This window comes from Eutrema salsugineum, unplaced genomic scaffold, assembly GCF_000478725.1.
Source record: "Eutrema salsugineum unplaced genomic scaffold, Eutsalg1_0 scaffold_9, whole genome shotgun sequence".
Taxonomy (NCBI): Eukaryota; Viridiplantae; Streptophyta; class Magnoliopsida; order Brassicales; family Brassicaceae; genus Eutrema; species Eutrema salsugineum.
The window spans coordinates 4,158,395-4,182,632 of NW_006256342.1; the positions used below are offsets into that span (position 1 = coordinate 4,158,395).

Consider the following 24,238-nt stretch of genomic DNA (forward strand, 5'->3'; position numbering starts at 1 on the left):
CAGAGACTCCGTCTTCAAGGTTCCGTTTTCAATTGGTCACCATTTTTGCAACGGCGTTTTCTTTTCTTTTTTTTTTTCTTTTTAGTTAAACTTTTTTATATACTTTTACTGTATAAACCCTTTTCTGGTGAACTCTTAATAAATTTCTTAAATATTCACGTTTCGTTTTTTGTTTTTTGGGGTTTTAATATTCTCCTGTACGTCAAAATTCTTCTCTTTATTTTTGTTTTGTTACTCTTTTTCCAACAGCTGATTACCTATTTAGATCTTATTAATGATCATATTTAATACAGAAGATCCCATATTATTCCTAAGATTTTGAATTCACATTAAACGTGTGAATCTGGTCTTGAATAGAAAAAAGTAATTAGTCGTTCTGATAACAATAAATGATTACGGGTACGCTTTTCAGCAAAAAATACACACATATAATTGGATAATGAGAAGATAGCGATAATCGAATTATTATAAAAGCTTGTTTGGGAAGATAGCGATAATCGAATTATTATAAAAGCTTGTTTGGGAAGAGTTAAAATGTAGCCAGAATAGTTTGTATATATACTAACTTTGACTAGATTCTGTGTTAACGCTCAACTAATAGACTAATAGCAGAAGAGTCTAGATTAAATAGTTAACAACTTTAAACAGTTGTCCTTTAGTGGTGGGGGGTTTATACGGGAAGGTGTAATTTTTTTTCTTAAAGGGAGTACGTATTTAGGTAAGAATTAATCTCTTAATTTATGATATAATATAAGAAATGAAGGAAAAAAAATGAAAAAAGTGAATTTCTTTGGAGATTTACATCTTCATTGTCACGCGCTAGTGTCTTGATCGTGTGAGACACGCGTCGTTGACAAAAGGCCATACGAGTAAAGTAAAACCATCCGTTTTGTGTAGCTTTTAGGTGGGTCAAGCTGATCCCTAACTCATCCTTTTATTACTTTCTTAGGCTAATTAAGCTTATTATTCTAACTAGGATTGACTCAGCGCTTCGCGCAGATTTAAACGTATGTTCTGCTATTTCTTAAAAAGAATTTGTTTGATAAATTTCTTTTCTTTGTTTTTTTTTGTCATTTTTTCTTGTCATAGTTTCTTTTCTTTGTTTAATAAATAATTTTTATGGTTTGCATTGTGTTAACAATGCCTACATTCTATTAGTTATTTTTAATAGTGTTTCTATATAACAACAAATTTTTCTTTCTTTATCTTCATTTTCTCACATTCTCATAATTTGTTATTTTAATTTTTTTGTCTGCATCTTTATACTAAAATTTCTTTTATTTTATTTATTTGTACTAAATATACTAAATATGAATATAAATATATATATATATATATATATTTTAAATATATGTTAATATTAAATTTTGTGGGTATAGATTTTCATCATATTTTATTTTTCAACAGCTAATTCATCATATTTTTTTCTTATTTTCTTGATTTTATTATACTTTTTCTCCATCATCATATTAAGATAATATATTATTTTTCATTTTCGGTCTCCTTTCTCATCTTTAACATTTTTGCCTTCGTATTTTCTTAAATTCCTCTTCATCAGCTTGAGTTCTTCTTCCTCTCTTTCTTTATCCTTCTTTTCTTCATCTTCATCTTCTTCAACTTCTATATCTTTTCTTTTTTTTGTTTTTCTTCATCTTTTTTTCTAATTTTGTTTTTCTTATATTTACTTATCTCGTGTATGTATTTTTCATCTTCTATTTCATCTTCATCTACATGTTTTTTTTTATATTTTGATTTTTTCATCTTCTTTTTTTTTCTTATTCTTTTTCGTCGTCTTGAGTTTCATTTTCATCATCATCTTTTTCTTTAACTACTTTTTCTTATTATTTTTTCTAGCTTTTTCTCTGCTTCTTTTTGATAAAAATAATGATTATAAACAATGTGTGAATTAATGAAGTCATTAACTTTAGTATTAGTGTTTTTATTTTATTTTTAAATGAAAATGATACTATTTTAAAGTGTATGAATTAATTGAGTCATTCATTGTAATTTTCTTCTTATGCTATGCTGATGTGGACACCCTAAATGGAGAGAAAACTCTCCCATTATATAATATATTGCAGCACTTATTGTATAGTCTCTTTCGAGATAGCTGATATTTTAAAAGACTAATAAATAATATAGGTTTTCTATCCATTGTAAACAAAAATTTAACTATTGTAACTAAAACCTTTACTTATTCAATTTCCTAATGATGAAATATGTAAGTTTGAAAATAGCTTGCAAAATTGTTGATTGACAACTAGTAGTTTTGATCAATCACATCCATTAACCACAATAAAATAGAAAAAAAACGTAAGCTTGTTTTATAGTATTAAGAAAAAGTACTGTATAGATGATATAAGTTTTTACTGTGGAAATTTGATTAAATAATGATGATTATTGAATCCAATATCTGGAAAATTAATTCAAAACACCATAGCCGGATTGAGAACATAATCTATCCACGAATGTTCATCTTTATCATTGTTTTCGTAGGTTATATCTTTTCATGATTAAGTATTATATCTTGCAAATAATTTACTGTTTCAAAGAAATACTAGTAACGTCTTGTAATATGACACGCATTTATATGAGATAATTATATTCAGATATTATAGAAAAAAAGGTGGAGAGTTAAAAATTTAAAAGAAAATTGTAAATATAGGACAAAAAAAAATAAAGAGTTTTGTCCCCTTAGTATTTTTTTGAGTTTTGTCAATTTTGGACAAAAATGATTTTATTAAATATTGTTATATTTCAAAATAAATAATTATAAATACATTTAAATTTCGTAAATTCTAAAAAAGGAAAGAATATTATTCTAAAACATCATTTAAGGAAATACATATATTTAAAATATATTTATTAATATGTTCTAGAAAACGTTTTCTACATTTCTAGAGTTTTATAGAATTTGATTTCTACTATATGGTATAAGATCTACCGAGTATAGAATACATATTTTACTATTTGTTTTGTTTTCTATAACATCGTGTAGAATACGTTATCTAGAATTCGTAATATATTCTGCACATTCTAGAATATGTATTCTAGAAATCGTTATGTATTCTATATTTTCTAGAATTAGACTTCTACTTATTTGTCTTCGTTCTAGTGAATATAGAATCCGTATTCTACTAAACGGTTAATAAAATCTGAAAAAATCTAGGATCAGGTGTTATCCAACAAAAATTAAATATTTGAAAATATTTTATTTTTCTTTTCTGTTTTTCACGTTTTTAACATATTTATGAAGATTTTTTTCTTTTCTTCTTCTCTTTGACGGCATTTTCACGAGATTTCCACCCTAATTACAGTTTTCTGTGTTTCTGTTCTGGTTATTCAATTATGGTGCATATCTATGTTATCTGTGGTATATGGAGATCGATTCTCAATAAGAATTGGGTTTTTGAAGTCGATGAAGAAAAAAGAGGTCGATTAGTAACTTTGGAATCTAGTACGACTCTGGCTGAGTTAACAGCTATGGTGTTAGAGGACTTTGGAATTGTCGACCACAGTGCCGAGTTCAGTTATCTACCGAGCAATTTGGTTGACAACTTAAGCTCTCCACCGGTGATTATCACAAATGATCGGCAGCTGAAAAATTTCGTTGATTATGCAAAAAAAAATGTGTCTACACGTCTTTGTGTGTCGTTTACATCGCAAGTACAGAATCAAAGTGTAAAATTTGATTTGAATGACGAGCCCTATGATTCACATAGTGCTGAAGACGTCGATTACACTGTGATAGGAAAGTCAGAAAAAGTTTTTACTGATCAGCGGAAACATGTCTCAAAAACCAATTTGCGTGAAAGCCAAGATGAGGTCGTCTCTGGATATGATGTCCTGATTTGCAATACTGAAGAAGTAAGTAACAAGGGAGGTCGGTTTTGGATGGTTGAAGCAGTAACGAAGGGACAAAATTTCAGAAACAAAAGCGAACTGAAAGCAACTTTTGAAATCTGTGCTATGAAGCATACAAAGTTACCCAAAATCAATTTGGGATTTTAAATCCTAGTATTGAGATTGAACAAAAGATAGAGTGAATAGATTGAACAGGTTACCAATTGGATGAGAAGATTGATGATAATTGAAGGACTCTGCTGGAAACTCGATTGAGAGAGAGCGGAGAAAACGATGGTTCCAATTTTGGGGAAAACGATGGTTCCAATTTTGGGGAAGACGATGGTTCCAATTTTTGTCTCGTAATTGTATTGTGATTTTTTTTTAATTTCTATTCGTAATTATATTAATATGAGAAATTTCATTTTTTAGGGGCAAAAGAAGATTATAATTGACATAAGTAGTAAAGAGACAATTTTTTTTTAAAAAAGTACTAGAGGGACAAGTTCTTCTAATTTTTGTCTTAAATTTCCAATTTTCTCAAAATTTAATGACATATAAGCAACAAACTTGAAATGTTGCATTTCACGGGCTTTTTCACTTTTTATGTCATTTTGTAAACAATGGTTCTAATAATAACATATAAAAGAATTAAAGTTGTAATACATGAATTGTTTACAAAGTACTTGAACCAAAAATATTTGACAAAGAACTTGAACCAAAATATATCAAAATTTATAAAATATGAATACCCATTCTATAACAAATTATATACTTTAATTTTTGACCAACAAACTTGATATAATAGCTAAACACACTAGAACAATACTCTTTTGACAAAATTATAGAAATCATAAGACAGTTTCAAAAACTTATTTTAAAAGGTGGGTGAGAAGCCCCCATCTCGTTTTAGTTTTGGGACCTTTTTGAATTTCGTTTTTTTAACTTTGTCATACTTTTTTATAAGAATGACTATGGCTTGAACTTTATACGGTCGACAATATTAGATTATTAGGTTAATCATCGCTGAGATCTCATGGTCTTATTCGTGAAAAAATAACATAATTTTTTATAAACTGGTGACACATATTCTAAATACTACATAAACATATTATCATTCAGCTATTAACTATTTAACTAATAACAAACTTATAAAATGAATTTAAAACCACAAAAATTCGCTAAATTAGATCACAAGAATAAATAGTTGATGTTTCTTAGTGTCATACTTTAAGCAATCTGCCGACTGATCCAACTACTTAGAAACTTGATCTTTATAAATAGATTTAATTTAAGTTTGCTCTTTAATATCTACATCGGCTATTTGTGCTTGTTGAATCTAACATTATTCATAACGTTTTCTGTAAAATATATTTTTACGAAAATTAAGTCGTTCAGACGATATAAAATTTTAATTGCAAAAGGAAACAATATATCATTGTGTATATAATATATATGACTCAAATATAATTATGTTACTTTTTAATTTAAATGATATATATGGTAGTAACACTGAAGTATACATAAGTATTATTATTTTACACTTTCGGTTTGACCGTACTTTCCAAATGAATGTCTAAAATGGACCTCTAAAATTGATGGATCTTTCGTGGTATATGATAATGTCTGCGTCAAATTCAGGGTGCAAAGGGACCTACGTTGGGGTTGCCTCTCCAACTCTTCCTTCATTCAATTATCTCCGGTTTCTCTACGGACTAAAATATCTCTAATTGTTTAGTTAATTCTTTGTTTAGTATTTATTTAGAATCCGTGCATCATCATTGTATAAACCAAATTGCTTACATGTATATATAAGGTGATGCATATGTTACAAAAATATGTCAATGAGAGAGGGGTGGTGACTCTTGTTACATTCTGAAAGGGCAAACTTATGTTTACATTCTACGACTAATCAAGAAGCCGATTTGCTATTCACAATTTGAAAATGAGATTTACATCTTTATTAGACACTGTTATTCATTATGTAAAAAGCAAATAACATTGATAAGATCAAATTTATCAAGGATGTCTTACACATATTAAAAAAAAATGTCATCCTTGATAAATTGCCACTTTTTATGGGCTGCCATTGTGACATTTCCTAAGAAGAATCATTCCTTTTCTTATTGTTGACATAATTTATCGGCAACATGTTTAGAATTTAGAAGAAAAAAATAAAAGAAATTGAGGCGTGATCTCATGTGGTGTTACATTCCACTAGTGCCATTGTGCACGAGAGAGATCGGTTGGTTAAAATTTAGTAATACTTTTTTTTTGTTCACCAAAATCACGTTGGGCATCCAAGGTTAATTAACTTTTGATTACCACTAATATTTAATTTTGAAATAGATTTGATCGCACTTATGAGTGGCCGAGTGGGCACAATTCATAACCAATCTATAATTCTTGCGTAGTCCCAAAATCATCCCCAGAAATAAATAAAAAGGTAAACAAAAAAAAAAATCTGTTTGTCTTAAGTCTTAACGATAAAAAAATTATAGTTATTTAAAACAATTTTTTTGATAAAAGCCCCATTGTTTATAGAGGTTGTTCGAAAAAATGGATGTGTTATCCTTTCCATCAAATGTTTTGATTCGTTTTGCTTGAAATGTTGTATTAACAGTTTTTTATCATATATAATCAGATGACCAAAAAAAACAAATCAATTTTTTCTACCTAATAATTATGAACTCGCGGATTTTTTAAACAGTCCTTATTTAATGTCAGTACCCACGGTTTCTGTGCTTGTTTTAGTCCATTTAACAATGATTCATGTATCTCACCGTGCATTTCACTTTCTTCTTTATTTCAGCTAAATGGAGATTCTTCTCTCTTTTTTCATGTGCACTAATTATGAAATATATATATATATATTAATATTCATCAAATAAAAATATACAAAAAGGTATCAATTGAATTTTTTTTATCTATAGACAGAAAATAATTGTCTATAAAAAATTATCTTTATACAAAACGGTCATAAATTACAAGCTCCTCCTTTAAATACAGATAATTGTCTATAAAAAGTTGATTTGGCAAATCGACTAGCTCTACGTGGAATGTCGTCAATATGTTGACGTCTATTATAATTTAATCTAAGTAATATGGATAGATATGTTACATCATACATGGTATCATTTTAATATATAGCAACTCTGTCTCTAACCATAAAATATTCCAAATTGCTCTGATATAATTCCCACCTTCGTCCGTTCCGATAGATGCAAAATGAATGTTGACAAAGAACAAAAAATAATACAATTTGAATAAATGAATTATTTTGTAACAATATGAATGGGAACAAATGGTGTGGCACTGGATCGTGTCACGCATTTTAACAGACGTGAATATAAAGAATGGGATAATAATAAATTCACACTAAAATTTAACACGGTACATGCTTTATTTTCATTTTTGCCAGAGTACATGCTGTTTTATATATGTAAGCGTATGTTCAAAAGTTATTCGAAATTGATAGCAACTCTATATTTTCAATTTATTGAGGTTTTATAAATTTAAACTATTTATAAGAATTTTTTTATAAATATGTTAAAACTCAAAGGATAATGAAACCGAAAATGAACGGTGAAATTAGTTAATTGGGTTCTTAATAATAAAACGGAAACTGGGCTTACAACTTTTTTTTTGTCATTAGCAAAAGAAAAACTTTTAAATTTTAATTGTAGAAACATGAGAAACACACACCAAAAAAAAACAGAATTGGGATTGGAATTGACCAAACGAGGAAAGTGGAAAAAGTCATTTGTTGGGAAATACATCGATTGCCAAAACAGAACGTAGCGATAGGCCCAGTGCCTAGTCCTGTAATCCATATAATCCAAATGTTATAAAATTTTGTTAGATTAATTTATTAGAAAAGTGTATGTAGTTAGAAATTTCTTTGAATATACTAAAAATGCGTGTTTCACACACAGAACATTTATTATAAACGGAAAATGAAATGAAATGGGACAATTTTCTAAGCAACTGATATATACAATTTTCTTTTTTATAGGCTAGAACGGAGCCGGATATCCGGATTTTTCAAAGTATCTGGATCCGGTTCCGGATTTGACGGATAATCAATTTTATTATCCGAATCCGGATCCGAAAACTCCGGATATCCGGAGACCGAATATCCGGTTTGAACCGAAGATTTACGGATATCCGACCGGATATCCGGTTTCGTTGATTTAAAAAAAAACTTAAATTTTTAAAATTATAATGAGATAACATATATAATTAAAATGTATCATTATAGCAAAAATTACAAATACCAAAAATTTAAAAGCATTCAAGTAGCATTCAAATAACACAAAATTTAAAATTTTACATAGCAAAAAAGAAAATAGTAATAGAGAAGTTAATTTATCTTGTTATCTATTTTCATGGTCTTCTCTCACAATCTGAAATAGAAAATTATCATGCAATATAAATTTCAATCATGTGTAAAAGAGTTAAACCAAAAACAATTTTCAAACATAATTAAAACAAAAAATTAAATGCATATCCAAAGATTTCAAAATTTTCAAAATCTTAATAAACGGATAACGAATAACGGATATCCGAGTTTAAAATTTTTTATTATCTGGATCCATATCCGAAATAACCGAATACTTAATTTCACTATCCGGATCCGGATCCGAACTACACGAATATCCGGTTTTTACGGATCGGATAAGATCGGATACCGGATCGGATAGCGGATACCGGATAATAATTCCAGCCCTGGCCCACTCAAGACATCTCCAAAAATGACTTCAACTTTGAGGTTGGCCAAACTTCAAATTTAAGGTTTGATGGTGTTTGTCTCCAAAAGCAAAACCTCAAATCTTCTATCACAAAATTTAAAATATTACATTATAGTTCTTACTTTTAATTATTATTAATAAAAATCATATAACTTTATAAATAACAAAAAAATATATTAAAAGTATCATTTACTAAAATTACATTATAAACTTTATAATAAAATAAAAAATTACATTATAAGATAAATTTACATAAACAGAATTCTTTGGATCAAAATGATAAACATAAAAAATAAAGTAATTGTTATGAAATATATAATTGTAAAGACTAAAATATAAATAAAAACTGCAAACCTTAAATTTTGAGGTTTTAAAGTTGCTTTTGGAGTGAATAAAACCTCATATTTGAAGATTTAAAATTGTTTTTGGAGATGCTCTCAATATTTATTCTCAAGCCTTTTTTTTACAGTAGTTCTCGAGTCAATTAAAGCTGTTATGTTAGTAGAAAAAAGAAAACCAGACGGTCCATTACAACGAGTCGGTAATTTGACCCAACATTTCAACTCTACTTTTAACTCTGAAAGTCACAGACCAGTACATTAATTCTTCGATCTATCGAGTGCCTAAAAGCTGTAAAATTTAATGGTTTCACTAACTTTTTCACCTATTCTCGTGTTTGTTTTATTTGTTTTTATTCTAAACCCGAGGAAACAAATTACAGAAGTGATGTAATGGCATGAATCGAATGGAATTGAAACATAAACAAACTTATTATGTACTTGCTATTTGATATTGGGTTTAGCTTGGGTATCAGATTTAAAGCCCAATAGTCACTCTCTTTCTTGTAGACCCATTCAACTTTTCATTTTGATTTAGGATACCATTTTTATTGAACCGGCATGTGATGTTTTCACTCATTTTTTAAATATTGTTATTTTTAGTCACAAAATATTCTAAAAGGGCTTTGTTAGATCGATCTGAGAGCCGGCGAGCTCTAGCTGAAATTAGTAGACTTCGTTGGATCATAGGGAAACACTGATTCACTTGAAGGGGTGTGGGAGGCGAATACGGTACAGTTTTCTTATTGGACTAGATTTATGTTTTTTTTTATCTAATGGATTTGAGAGTCGAATTTTTGGACTCTAAATACAAAGTTTATAGTTTGTAATTATTTATTCACACAATTAATAAAAAAACTCTAAACGAGTGTTTGCCTCAATTTGCAATTTATTTCTAAGTTTTATTGTTTTTTTCGTGCTTCATTCACAACAAATATGTTTTCGATTTAACATTTTTCAAACTCCTAAACTCCTATTAGAATGAACCAAAGGACTGTTACAGATCGGTTAATTTAATTGCATCAATGCCTAAACAGGAGAAAACATCAATTCAGATTAGGTTTTTAGCGCTATGATGTGGGAGACTTGTCTTCTACGATATATTATAATCAATAATTTTTTCTTTTACAACTCACTAATTTCAATGGTATCGAAAATATGGGAATTATGTAAAGCTTAAGATCTGTATTGATTATTAACAAGTTTAATTAAACAACCTTTCACAAAAGATATTTATCTGAAATTTTAAATTTTCTTATTTATTGTTCGTTCATCGTTTTAGTTCATCCAATTTCACGATATATGTTCAATATTAACAGGGGATTGTAACATGGAATTGGAATCAAATTCCATCGTTGTACAATGTAATAAATGTGATGGATAGTAGATTTTGAAAAAAAATGTTAAGTCAAATGGTAAGCGACATTTAGTTAGATTTAGTAGTAATAAGTACCATGAAAATATAGGCTGAGTTTTTGATATGACGTGGAAGAATTATGGAAGCTTGTGCAATTGGTAGGTGGGGAAAACTCGAGTCTTCAACAACAAGGTTTGGTGGAAATTCCGGATGAGAAATAAGTAAATTTTTTAGGGTTTTCTGCTAACACACCTCTCAAGTAATCGATTTTTGTAATTTGTCTTTCACATTTTTTAAATACAGGTCAACCCCCAACATAACCTATGGATCTCATCCTATACAACTTTTCATCCCCTGGTCAAACTCTTTCGTCCCCGTTTCCTATCTTCTTTTGTCAAAATTGTTCCTTTTGACTGTTTCCACAAATATAATTTACTGGAGTTAGCGGTTTGAATGAAGGGTTGACCTTTCAAAACATGAAGGATAAATTTGCAAAAATCCGTTATTTGGAGGGTTTGTTAGCAAGATAATCCATTATGTTATAAATGTAAAATTGTTGGAAAATTAATCCTAATCAGCATGAGTTAATACTTACCGAACCGATAATCAATTTATTCACTTTATTGTAGTATAGGAGCTGTTGTGTTTCTCGTTAGTTAGAGCTGATTTGTGCTAGTTTTTTTTTTGGCTTAATTTGTTACTTACACATCTATCGAATAGAAAACTCATACATACACACATATAAAAAAAAGATAGACAACATACCGAAAAAAAAGGATTATCGAGCCACATGAATTAACTCATATCAGAATAATTGAAGTTCATCATTGTACTATCACTAACGGCACAACAGTAACATTCCAAATAAAGCTAAAACATGGTACACTGATTCTCTAAACGAAATAAATTAAAGTGTACCATCCACAAACAACAACAAAAACTTATAATAATATTTTCAAAACATATATACACGAAATCTATAATTTTCATAAAATGATGATAGTGTTCAGTAGTTTCTGTTATATCAGTAAAGGTTAGATAACAATATTACTTGGTGAAACTTATAAGTTGGTTATTGCTGATTTTCGTATGGTGATTCAGAATTTTTTAGACTATAATAGATTTTCAAACATAGGAAATCTAGTTATAACTACGCACATGGATTGTGTCGAATCTTCATATGATCAATACATTTTTTTTTCATGAGACGTTGGTAGGTACGGTACAGTGGATATATTTATAAAATTGTGTGTAAGTGTATATATATGCCGCACGCTCGAAATGGAAGGGAAGGCATGCACACGAACCACCCGTGAGTCATCTCGTCAACAAACCAAAGAGTTTCGTGTGATTGGTTAACACGTGTGAGGCTCTCTACTCCAGATGTTTATATGAAGCCTTTTCGTAATCCTTATATTAACTCATCGTTGGTTGCGTGGATTCTCCTCGTCCATTATATATCTTCTTCTATAAGTAGCTAGGGTTCCTCCTTCACAAAAAAATATCTTTTTTATATTATCACTTTACAAAGAATATTATTAAGATTATATAGATGGTATAGAGATATCATCAGAAGACGGAGATGATGATCAAGAGTGATTGGATTCGATGCTAGGCTTGTCAAAGTGAGCAATCTTATGTGTTCTCATCTTTGTTTCGTTGTCTGTTCGACCTTGGCCTCGATCTCAAAACCCTAATAAGTAATAATATATATAACTTCTAACCCTTATCTATCTCTTATGTCATCCATGGATTCTTTTAATGATCATATCATCAACTATACATGGTATGTATGTGTGATTGATCTGGAAGACAATAGATGCTTTTAGACTCGTAGTCAAGATGGTTCTTTTGTATTTTTAACGCTGTCTCATCAGCTCACACATATATACACATACTCACACTATAGTCTATTTGATTGAAGGCATGTCTTTATGTTCGTATATATACATGCGGAGTTTCTTTCTTTTGCTTCAATCTAACGTATATTAATTTAGACCATATTGATATACTCATTGACGTGATGTAGTTTGATATAACTAGGCATGCTTGTTGAATCTCCGCATACGCAGTACTATGACCATGTATATATATGCATACCTGACTGTTAATGTAATATAGTATTGATATACATGTATCGTACGTATCATAATGAGATGAAGATGAGTCTTTCTCACAACTTGTAAAACAGAGTACATATATAGCATATATGTTAGGAATCGTTATTACTTCCTAATTAAGGAGTTGAAAGATTGCATTTGGCCTTTATTTTGTCCGTAAAGCTATATAACTTATATGTCATTTTAAATAAACAATAAGAGTTATGTATGGGATGGTAAAGTCAAAGCCAAGGTCGAACAGACAGCGAAGATAAGATGGAACTAGATCAGGACTGCTCCTTTGACAAGTGTTTGCACTGAATCCAACAACTTCGATGTGCTTATACATATAATTATATATATAATGTGCATGGTTCGATGGAGTGGAATAATACGAAAAAACTTGTAATAAAGCAAAAAAGAAGAGGAAGATCGAGGCATATGGACCTCAAACCCCACCAACCACCAAAAACCCAAAACCAAACCAAACTCACTTCTCTTTATTTGTCTCTTTGTTTCTTCTCTAAAACCCTTCGGGTAGGTGTGTCTTCGACGCGTGATTCATGTCTTCCCACCGTTCTTCTTTTACATTGATTTTGATATGTTTAATTAAATTTTAGTTTTCTTTTGTTTTATTTTATATTTTAATGAGCTCGATTTGCTTATTTCTAACAAATCCCGACGCGTAGGTTCAAGAAGTACCTCCTTTGTATATTGAAAGATTTTAGGCATGCAACTTATATTTATTAATGTTGTGCAATAATCTAATAAAACACAGCGCTTGTACGAAAAATAAATATCTATTACGTGAAGATAAATAGTGTGAACCAAACCGGTAATCTGTCTTGAATTCTTGAATATAGAATGATGGCAACAAGATGTTGCGTTTAAAGAAAAACTAAGTGTTGTTACCATATTTCAACATTCTATATGTTCGTTAATATGTTTCTGATATTTTAGAAATTTTAATTTGTCTTCTAACCTCTACAGCTTTCTCCCTTTCATGATTTGCATTTTTAAAGTGCGAGGCAGAGGTAGTTAATCTTTATACTCTAACACACACAAAAAGAGGCAGAGGTAGTTGACTTAAAAAGCAAATAAAAGTTAGTATATCATCGTTGAATAGTAAAAGTTAGTATATCATCGTTGAATAGCAAAAATAAACATTACCGAGATCGATGGAACAACAACTTAAGGTATCTCCAACTATGTGCCTATGCCCATGTTTCACATTTTACGTGCGTGCCATCCATATAATTAACACAGTATATCACCGAGTTAGAAAAAAAAAAAGAAGTTCTTTTGGGTAAACATGAAATACAGAGTGATAATTCAAAACTAGTAGACAAAAAGGCTTCGATTGAACATGAAATACAGAGTGATAATTCAAAACAAATAAGTCATGAACAGTATGCCGAGTTATTAGCCGAACAATTGAACAACTAAAACGTTAGAGCTGAATGCCTGAATATATAATCTTAACAAATTGTCAACAAATGAATGGAACATTTCTTTTAACTTGTTATATATTTAATACTTGAACAAGATGCAGTGAACTATCTTATTCAAGAAATAAATATAGTGAAGGATCCTATTCAAGTATTGAATATGATCTAGTAAAGGCCAGAAAAGAACTTACCATTTTTTACTTTAGTTTAAATGTAAAAAGTAATGAATGTACAAGATATGTGTGATTTTTAGCTTTAAATTCTTGAATACTAATATTAATGGAGTTCCATAGCCGAACAATGTCACACCCTAAAAGCAAAAATAAAAAATTATCCATGAAAAAAAAAAATAGAATGGAAATGTTATATGAAGTGCTCTATTACTCGGCGCTCGATAATGGTATACCACCTTTTTTGTAAACATGATCAAAGTCACAACATTCGTTAAATCTGAATCAAGTGAATGCTTTTTGTTGTAAAAGCTGATCGATTGTACAAGAGAAGGAGAAGTAAAAGAGAGTATTTGAATTACTAAAGATGGGAGCTGCCAATGTGTTTTTGCCGTCAGTTTCAACTAACAATACCTCTTCTCAAATGCACTTCTCTGATGAAGTTAGGTAGGCTCCGTGTGTCAAAGCCCATTGGTCCAACTATAATCATTACACATTTTTAATAATAGTTTGGTACATTTACAAGAGTTTGGATCTGACAAAAAAGAAACGAATAAAAATAATTTTGAACTGATGACCTTTTTTTTTTGAAAGAAACTTAAAAAATCTGCACTTTTTAGGTGTTACTACCGTGTTAGTAGTAATAGTAAATGGCAAAAGTTATAGTTCAAGTTTTGTAGATGTTGATAACGTAATGAAAATCACCAACCAAGGTATTTATACACAGAGCATCTGTTAACGATAAACTTTAAACCGACCCTAAGCTTTATCCTAATATAATTAGGAGTTATCTAACCATACTTTGATATTATCTATATAATATGATTATTATCCCCAATACTCTCCATCAAATTGGAGGTGAAAATTTTGAACACCCAATTTGGATACTAAATTTTGAAATGGTACTCGTCCAAAAGTTTTAGTCAAAATATCTGCGATTTGAAAGTCCGAAAAAATGTTCTTTGTTATAATAAAACCCTTGAACTGCATCTCGAACTGCATGACAATCATTTTTGATATGCTTGGTACATTCATGGAAAACAGGATTCGCGGCAATGGAGATTGTTGCTTTGTTATCACAAAAGAAACGAGTTGGAACTGTCTGCGCAGCACCAAGTTCTGTAACCAACCGGCGTACCCATTTGATTTCACGAAGCGCAGCTGCCATAGACCTAAACTCGGCCTCAGTCGAAGAGTGGAACACTGTCTTCTGCTTCTTAGTTTTTCAAGAGATAGGAGAGCTATCAAGCATGACAACAAAAGCACTAAGAGACCTCCGAGTTAAGGGACAAGACGACCAGTCAGCGTCACAATAAATTGTAAATGTAAGATCAGAATCCGACTTGAGAAGAATCCCTTGACCTGGTGACCCCTTTAAAAACCACACCACCCGAAGTGCTGCTAGCCAATGTGCTTCCTTTGGCTGTTGCATAAACTGTGACAAAATATGAACAGAGTAATATAGTTGTGGACGAGTGTTTAAGAGAACTTCGAAAACTCAATAAAAAAAAACTTTGCAATCTTAGATTTCAGAATTTCTCTGATACCATGTAGATTTTGATAACGTAATGACTTGACTTTATTGAATCACCAACTAAGGTATTTATACACAGTGCATCTGTTAACGATAAACTCTAAACCGACTCTAAGCTTTATCCTAATATATAACTAGGAGTTATCTAACCACACTTTGATATTATTTATACAATATGATTATTATTCCCAATAAATTTTCAATTTAATTTAGTTAAATCTTTGGAGGGAAACATTGTATCACATATTTGAATGTAAATTAGAAAAGAAAAAAAAAAGATTACGTGTACTGTGTTCACCGCGTTTTGTGTTCGCCGAAGCATGACTTATCTGCTTTGGACAAGTAAAGTAAAAATCCCATAATCATCTCCACAATTTCCAATTTAGTTATTTAAATCTACGTGTCATGTTCACGATATAACGTGACCGTCCATTGAATCGCAGCCGTCCAATCTAGAAATATCTAAAGCCATCTTGTGGATAATATAGTCCAGAAGGTTCTTGACAGAAGATATTTTTGGAGACAACAAAAACTTCTAGAAATTCTTGTGTAAACTAAAGAATCTTCTTCCAATATATAACCGCCATTGGAGTCACCTCCTTACCTTTATATAAACCCACAAAATATCTCTTGCGCTGTGTAATGTGTTCGTGAATAGTTTATAAAATCTAAACCAAAATGGAAGGTGGTGGCATTAAGTCAACTTTTCCATCGTATTATGAAATTCTCGGCGTCGCCGTGGATTCCTCGGCGGAGAAGATACGGCGAGCTTATCACAAGCTAGCTATGGTGAGTCATTGTTGTCTTCTTGTTTTGGAGAATATGACAATTTTTACAGAGGAATGTGTGTTGACATTTTTTTGTTTTTTTTTGTTTTTTCCGGTGAAGAAATGGCATCCTGATCGGTGGACGAAAGATCCTTTGAGATCTGTAGAAGCAAAACGAAGATTCCAGCAGATTCAAGAAGCTTATTCAGGTAAGGATCTGTTCGGTCTCTGTTTTGTTGTCATGACGAAGAAGCACAAACTAACATTGTTTTGCCTATTTGTAATGTTCAGTGTTATCGGATCAAAGAAAACGAAGTATGTACGATGTGGGACTCTACGATACTGAAGAAGATGAGGTACATATAGTTCAATTGCGATTTTTGAAGATATTTGTAAATCGTTTCGGTAAAAAAAAAGCTGATTTTGTTTTAATTTTGTGCTGAAAGGGGTACTTTGATTTTGTTGAAGAGATGGTTTCACTCATGGCTCAGACGAGAAGAGAGGTAAAAAAAAGCTCGATTTCTTTTTAACCTAACTTTGCTCTTGCTTCTTTCTTTCTTCGCACACACGTTAACGGTGTGATGATGGTTACGTGCAGGAAAAGCAATACAGCTTGGAGGAGTTGCAGACAATGGTCAATGATATGGTTTACGAGTTCCAATCAGAACCCTTGTTCCAGAACGGACCAATGGATATGAAATTTGACTTGAACCAACCGGTAGATTGGCCTTATTAGATGTCTTTACCAGTTTCAAGCTTCGACTTCTGTCCTCAGAGCAGCTACTGTAATTAGATCCGAAATACTCAAATATTTCGAGTTTGCATCCCACGGACTAATGGTTGAAGAATCACTGTCCTGCTTGGCCTCAAAATCTCACACTTCTGTGATAAGACAGACGTTTTTTTGACTTGTGGGACAAGAAACGAAAATGGCTCTAGGTTTTTTTTTTTCCCAAGTTTTGCTGTTGTTAACAAGTACCCTTGAAATTGTTATCAGGTTTAAAAAGCATAGGTTTGTAATTGCTTTTTCTCTAATATACTGTTAGAGCTTGTTGTTATCCAAAAACAAATGGCATTTGGAATGTCTTTTTACAAAACAGAAAAGAAGAAAGATAAAAATGGCAAATGTAGCCCAAACTTTCGTCCTAGGCTCGTGTTAGTTTTAGAAGACAATGCTAATATGGGCTCAAGTCCTTATTCCGGTTCATATAGTCCGTTGGTAGCATATTATCGGTTCCAGCTTTGGAATATAGTCCAACTTTATCTTGTTCTTCGTATATACTAAGGAAATTAAAGTGTTGCTCGAAAAAACGAAAATTTTAAAATTAGGCTTACCTCAAATCTGAATGCTTTAAAATTAAAGAAAAACGATTAGAATTTAATTTGTAGTACATATGGAATGGACCAATGTAGCTACAATAGTCGGTGCCTTATTAATGACATGTCCATTTATTCTCGTTGCATGTGCGATGGCTACCAAAAGAAACATTTTTTGGAATATAGTTTTATGTAGAGGCTGCTGTTCTGTCTTTCCCGAATTATTTCGTAAATTATGCCAAACCATTACGGTTCGTTCTCTCTTTAATACAGAAAAAAATTAAGAGATCGTTTTTTGTTCCTTTTAGGTAAAGATGTTAGCTAACACTGGTCCATAGACTTATAACAAATTAAAATTCTAGTAGCTATATGTTGTTTTCTTTTGGTTTTAAAGGATTTGAAATAAGCCTTATTCAACTTTTTCGTTTTTTTCGGCACTAAGAGATTAGATATACAAAATTAATTAAAATTTAATGCACTCGACTAACTCTAAATTAAAGATGAGATTATCTTATTATTTTTGTAGGAAAAAGCGACCAATTCACGCTTTGGCAACAATATTAGTTACACACTATACACAGTCATACATATACGCTTTTAACGTTTGAAACCAGATTACGATCAATCATTTGTGTCATCAAACAAAGGGTAACAAATAATTGGAAACCTTTAGGCTTTTGGTGCACCTATAAAACAGCATATACTTTTATTTTTGGGTGGACGACAGTGGATTATATGCTAATAATTCCACTGTATGCCTAAAATTAATTATATTTCGAGCTAGCTAGTAATACGATTACATGAAAATGGTCCATGTGGGACCCCTTAATTCAAGCTCCAACTCACATGCAAAAGCCGACGATTTTACAATCGAATCGAATGTATTCTTCTTCTTCTTCTTCTTTTTTCCCACATTGCATAATGTATAAGGTATTTAATTATACTATATTCATCTTTTTCAATTAAAAAAAAAAATTGGATAAAAGTATACAGCCTTGAAGAAGTATATCAGTCCCATGCATCCTCTTATCAAACAAGACCACCGCCATAAAAAAAAATATTTTCTCTCATTTTTTTCACGTCTAAGCGAAAGAACCACACAAGAAAAAAAAATCACACAAGACTCTTTATTCGATTCTTAAAAACGATATTCTCGACATGCCGGAAATAACTAGCCGTTCATATTTGATCGTCATCATCTTCACGGCGATAGCGTTTCCGATGATAATCAACGCTTCAGAATCTTCAGCTAATAGAAAACTCGAAGAGGAACCAATAAAGTGCACACCTTGTCTCCAGAATCCTCCTCCTCCTCCTCCTCCGTCACCTCCACCACCGTCTCCTTCTTGTCCTCCACCACCCTTGCCTCCTTCTCCGCCGAAGAAGAAGTCTAACTGTCCGCCGCCTCCGTCGACTTACATATACATGACGGGTCCACCCGGTGAGTTGTATCCCGTTGACCAACAGTTTGGAGCGGCGGCTGGAAAAAGTTTCACGGTGGTGAAGATCTCGGGTGTGATCGCGTTTGGAGTTATGGGTTTCTTGATGAACATGAGTTGATGTATCATCATATGTCGTTCAGTCGTTGTATTAAAAAATACTAATGAATACGTTTATTAATTTTTCAAGGTTTAATTTACAGAGAAACTTTCTTATGTAGTTTCTTTGTTAAGGTATGAGCAAAATTAAGTATTCGGTCAATTCAAAAAAAAAAAAAAAATTAAGTATTACGTCGAAAAAGTTGTAAAAAGTTATTTACATTGATAAAGATAATTTGAAGAAAAAAGTCAAAATATTGTTTGGTTTCAGCGTCAGAATACGTAACTAAAAGCTAAAGAAATCGAAACAAGAGGAGGTTCATGAAATAAATGAATTGAGTATTTTTTAATAAAATAAAATACGAGAGAGGGAGAGACGTCCATTTGAGCTAGAGTTTCACCAAAACGTAGGGCCAAAGAACCGACCTAAGCATGACATGTACAACGCTAATATTCCTCACACAAGTGATCGATTAAGTAAAAAAAAATCAAATAACGGAAGATTAGTGGTGAAAGTTCGACCATTTTAAGATAGACAGAGAGTGAAATCTAGTCTCTATATTTCGATTCTTAGTTGAAAGGGATATTTGTATTTCGGTGAAGAAACATTTTGAACATACAAATTTATGACATACTAGCTCATTCGAATAACCGATATGATGTTCTTGACTTTACTAGGTTGATAAAAAAGGTATTATCCCAACCCCACCCCATCTCTTCTTAATTTTTGCTTTTCAACTTTTCAAGAGAATAAATTAAAAAGAATGGAAGAAAAAAAAAAAAAACAAGAATCAACATATTAGTATACTCCCCCTTTCTTTTCTTAAGTTTTCAAAGGTACTCCATTGTATAATCTGATAAGGTGGTAAATAATAGAGCAAATCACAGCTTGTGCTTAATTATAAGCTTTTACGTACCATCTGGCTAGTGATTGCATTGAAGCTCTCTCCTCTATACTCACATGAATCATCTAATATATGAATATTATTACGTGGCATTATTCATGCCGTGCACAAGAATATTCTCTAAGTGGTCCTCTTATAAAATGTCTGGGAGCTGCAACATAATTAAAGGATAATAACCATTTCGTAACTCTTCCACATACTTTTTTTTTTGGGGTTAAAAACTATCACATGATACTTATTTAGTAGTACGTGGTCATTATTTTGTTATTAACTACCAAAGACTTTAGATTTAAACCACACTGTATATTGTCTTAGTATGCGATTAACTTAACCCTTCAAAATCCTTCTACTTTACAGCATGTGCTTTGTCTGAACTGGATGTCCAAACAAAAAATTCTCTGAATTATTATCATCGTCGTGAGAAATGTTAAACAAATGTCTAATTATTATATTTGAGCCACAAAACATTATCATAGTTGTTAAAATCATGTAAATAGTTTTGTAATTTAATTATCGACAGCAATGTAATGGTAATATACTAATATTTTACGCTACTTCAGAAGTAACGTCTTAACAACAAATAAAAATTATTTTCTTTGCCGATTAAAATATATTCTTTGCTTTATTTCTTGAGCAGAATTTTTTTACTGTATTCCTTAAGAAAAACAGATTAATAAGGATAAATTAGTCTTTAACACTAACGCGATCAACTCGTATTTTATATGATTGAACCATGGAACGTAAAATTTACTCGTTACATATATAAAAATAAATATCAGTGGCTAATTTACAGCAAAAAAAAATCTGTTTTTATTCACTACAAGAAAACAATGGTTTTCCGACGGTCCATTACGACGGATTTGAAATCGTCGTAAATTTGCGACGATTTTACGACGATTTTACGTCTAATTTAAAAACCGTTGTATAAAAAAATCGTCGTAAACTCGACGTACAATTTACGACGAATTACGACGATTATACATCGATAACGAGAGATTTGCTAGTAAATGTAAAGTCGTCGTATATTCGTCGTAATTTTGCGACGACTTTACGACGACTTTGTTTCGATGTACATATTACGACGATTGTACGTCGAAAAAGGAGTTAGGTGAAAAACATTTAAAACATGTGTACCTAACAATTGTAGATTATCGCAAAATCGTCGTAAACTTGTCGTAATATGATTGGTGAATATAAAACCGTCGTAAAAAGTCGTCGTAAAAGCGATGTAAAGCCCGAAATTTTCCTATAAATAGATCTTCATTCCTTCATTCAATCAGAACACATCATCATTCAAACATAAGAGCATCTTCATCTTGGAGACCCATTGTAGGTCTCTTAAATTTTAGTATAGTGTTGTAAATCCTTATATATTGGGTTGTCCATTGCTGAAAACCCGAATTAAGATATTACTTTGAATCAAAGAAGTAATAATATTATAAGGTTAATTTACTTCATTCACGTGGCTAGACGTGACACAAGAGACCACCTATATATAGTTATTGTCTAATCAATAAAAAGAGATATTATTTTGAGTTTATTTTCAAGATGTCTATATACGAGCTAAGAAGTTGGATGTATATGCGTAAAGATTCAGATGGGGCGTTGACAGAAGAATTCAAGAACGGGTTAGAAATATTTATGTATCAGGCTACAAATATGGAGATAACGAAAGATAGTGGGAAGATGTTTTGTCCTTGTTTGAAATGCAAGAATACGAGGTATACACTAACCAAAACCGTGTGGACGCATTTATTAAATAGAGGGTTTATGCCGCAATATATTGTTTGGTATCTACATGGAGAAGGATATGGCAGTAATACTCATGGGAATGCTGGTAGTAGTAGTAATTACCAAAGTCATGTTGATATTGATGAATCGAATTATGGTCATCAGCCTAATCAGTATCAATATGACCAAAGTGTAGATCATGATAGGATGCACGAAATGGTGACTGATGCATTTCATGAAACGCATACGGGTAATGCTGTTGAGGAACCTAATGTAGATGCCAAACGATTTTATGATTTGTTAGACAATGCTAATCAGCCAATCTACGAAGGATGTAGAGAAGGCTTGTCTAAATTATCGTTGGCAGCTAGGATGATGTCAATTAAAACAGATCATAACCTGGCTGAGGTTTGCATGGATGATTGGGCTGATCTTCTGAAGGAGTATCTACCGGAGGATAACTTGGCAGCGGGAACATACTACGAAATTCAGAAGTTGATTTTTAGTCTTGGTCTACCTTCTGAGATGATAGATGTATGTGTTGACAATTGTATGATTTTTTGGAAAGACGATGATCAGCTGGAGGAATGTCGATTTTGCCATAAACCAAGATACAGGCCTCAAACTGGTGGGCGTAAAAGGATACCGTACCAACGTATGTGGTATCTCCCTATAACTGATAGGTTAAAACGGCTTTATCAATCTGAAAGGACAGCTGCATCAATGAGATGGCATGCGGAACATACACAAGTAGATGGAGAAGTTGTTCATCCATCAGATGCAAAGGCATGGAAACACTTCAATATGGTATACCCAGATTTTGCTAAGTTCAAACGGAATGTCTATCTTGGTCTGTGCACTGATGGTTTTAGTCCATTTGGTATGTCTGGTAGACAATATTCATTATGGCCAGTAATCCTAACTCCTTATAACCTTCCTCCAGATTTGTGCATGCAAAGGGAATTTCTTTTCCTAAGTATTTTGGTTCCAGGTCCAAATCATCCGAAGCGAGCTCTCGATGTATTTCTTCAGCCACTCATCCATGAGTTGAATCAGTTATGGTATACTGGCGTTCGTACATATGACTGTTCTACGAGGAAGAATTTTACTATGCGGGCTGTGCTTATGTGGACAATAAGCGATTTCCCCGCTTACGGTATGCTATCAGGCTGGACTACACATGGGAGGCTATCTTGTCCTTATTGTCTTCATCGAACTGATGCGTTTCAGCTAAAACATGGTAGAAAAACTTGTTGGTTTGATTGTCACCGAAGGTTTTTACCGGATAACCATCCATATCGGAGGAACAAGAGGTTATTTTTGAAGAACAAAAGTGTACGTGTTCCTCCTCCCGTTAATTTAACAGGAGCTGATATACAGGTGCAAATAGATCATTGGAGGGCAGAAGAAACAATAACTCGTGGGGGAAACTGGCACACTCCTACAAATATGCCTGAAGGTTATGGAGTTCATCATAATTGGCACAAGAAAAGTATCTTCTGGCAACTACCTTATTGGAAAGATCATCTGCTCAGACACAATCTTGATGTCATGCACATTGAAAAAAACTTTTTTGATAACATCATGCATACAATTATGAATGTAGCGGGAAGAACAAAAGACAATGGTAAATCAAGATTGGATTTGCCTGATTTATGCAACAGAAGTGAGTTGCATCTGAGAAACGGGAAAGCAGCAGTTCCTGTATTTCGGTTGAGTGCAGATCAAAAGTCAGCACTGTTCAGATGGGTTTCTTCTGACGTTAAATTTCCTGATGGGTATGTCTCTAATCTTTCCAAATCTGTTGAGAAGGGGGTAAAGTTTGCTGGGATGAAAAGCCATGACTGCCATGTCTTTATGCAACGATTATTTCCATTTGCATTTGCTGAACTCTTGCCCAAAAACGTCCATGAAGCTATTGGAGGCATTGGTGCTTTTTTTCGGGATCTTAGTACACGAACATTATCAGTTTATGTAATATCACAACTAGCATTGAATATTCCAATCTTGTTGTGCAATATGGAAAAGATCTTCCCACCATCATTTTTTGATGTTATGGAACATCTTCCTGTTCATCTCCCATACGAAGCAGAGCTCGGTGGACCCGTTCAGTACAGGTGGATGTATCCGTTCGAGCGTTTCTTGAAGCATCTTAAAGGCAAAGCCAAAATCTAGCTAAAGTGGAAGGCTCAATTGTGGCGGGAAGCTTAACGCAAGAGACTTCACACTTCACGTCATACTATTTTGCCCTGAATGAATAGGGTTTAGACATTACGACGTCTTTACGACGAACCATCGTAATGTCATCGTAACGTTACGACGGTTTTACGACGAGTACACTAGTTCGTCGTAAAACCGTCGTAATGTTGAAATCCAAGAATTTGAATCTTTTATATCTTATTGGTTGTAAGGTATTTCACAATTGTTTTTGATTGGTTAT

At 32.0% G+C, this 24,238-nt stretch overlaps 2 protein-coding genes across 2 annotated transcripts; both read left to right on the plus strand.

Moving 5' to 3' along the window:
• The first annotated feature begins 16,147 nt into the window (after positions 1-16,147).
• LOC18009011 (chaperone protein DnaJ) lies at positions 16,148-17,439 on the plus strand. Its single transcript, XM_006390756.2, has 5 exons — positions 16,148-16,329; positions 16,429-16,516; positions 16,599-16,663; positions 16,754-16,810; positions 16,906-17,439. Exons 1-5 carry the CDS (start codon positions 16,219-16,221, stop codon positions 17,041-17,043), a joined length of 459 nt encoding a protein of 152 aa, XP_006390818.1. The 5' UTR covers positions 16,148-16,218; the 3' UTR covers positions 17,044-17,439.
• Positions 17,440-18,659: 1,220 nt separating this feature from the next.
• LOC18009287 (leucine-rich repeat extensin-like protein 3) lies at positions 18,660-19,207 on the plus strand. Its single transcript, XM_006390757.2, has one exon. It carries the CDS (start codon positions 18,783-18,785, stop codon positions 19,182-19,184), a length of 402 nt encoding a protein of 133 aa, XP_006390819.1. The 5' UTR covers positions 18,660-18,782; the 3' UTR covers positions 19,185-19,207.
• Positions 19,208-24,238: the final 5,031 nt, after the last annotated feature.

What these genes read in the sequence shown, in the direction of transcription:
- LOC18009011 (XM_006390756.2), top strand. Translation starts at nt 16,219, where the DNA reads ATGGAAGGTGGTGGCATTAAGTCAACTTTTCCATCGTATTATGAAATT. An exon ending in GATTCAAGAAGCTTATTCAG is followed by an intron (nt 16,517 to 16,598) that starts GTAAGGATCTGT and finishes TGTAATGTTCAG; the next exon opens with TGTTATCGGATCAAAGAAAA. An exon ending in TGGCTCAGACGAGAAGAGAG is followed by an intron (nt 16,811 to 16,905) that starts GTAAAAAAAAGC and finishes GGTTACGTGCAG; the next exon opens with GAAAAGCAATACAGCTTGGA.
- LOC18009287 (XM_006390757.2), top strand. Translation starts at nt 18,783, where the DNA reads ATGCCGGAAATAACTAGCCGTTCATATTTGATCGTCATCATCTTCACG.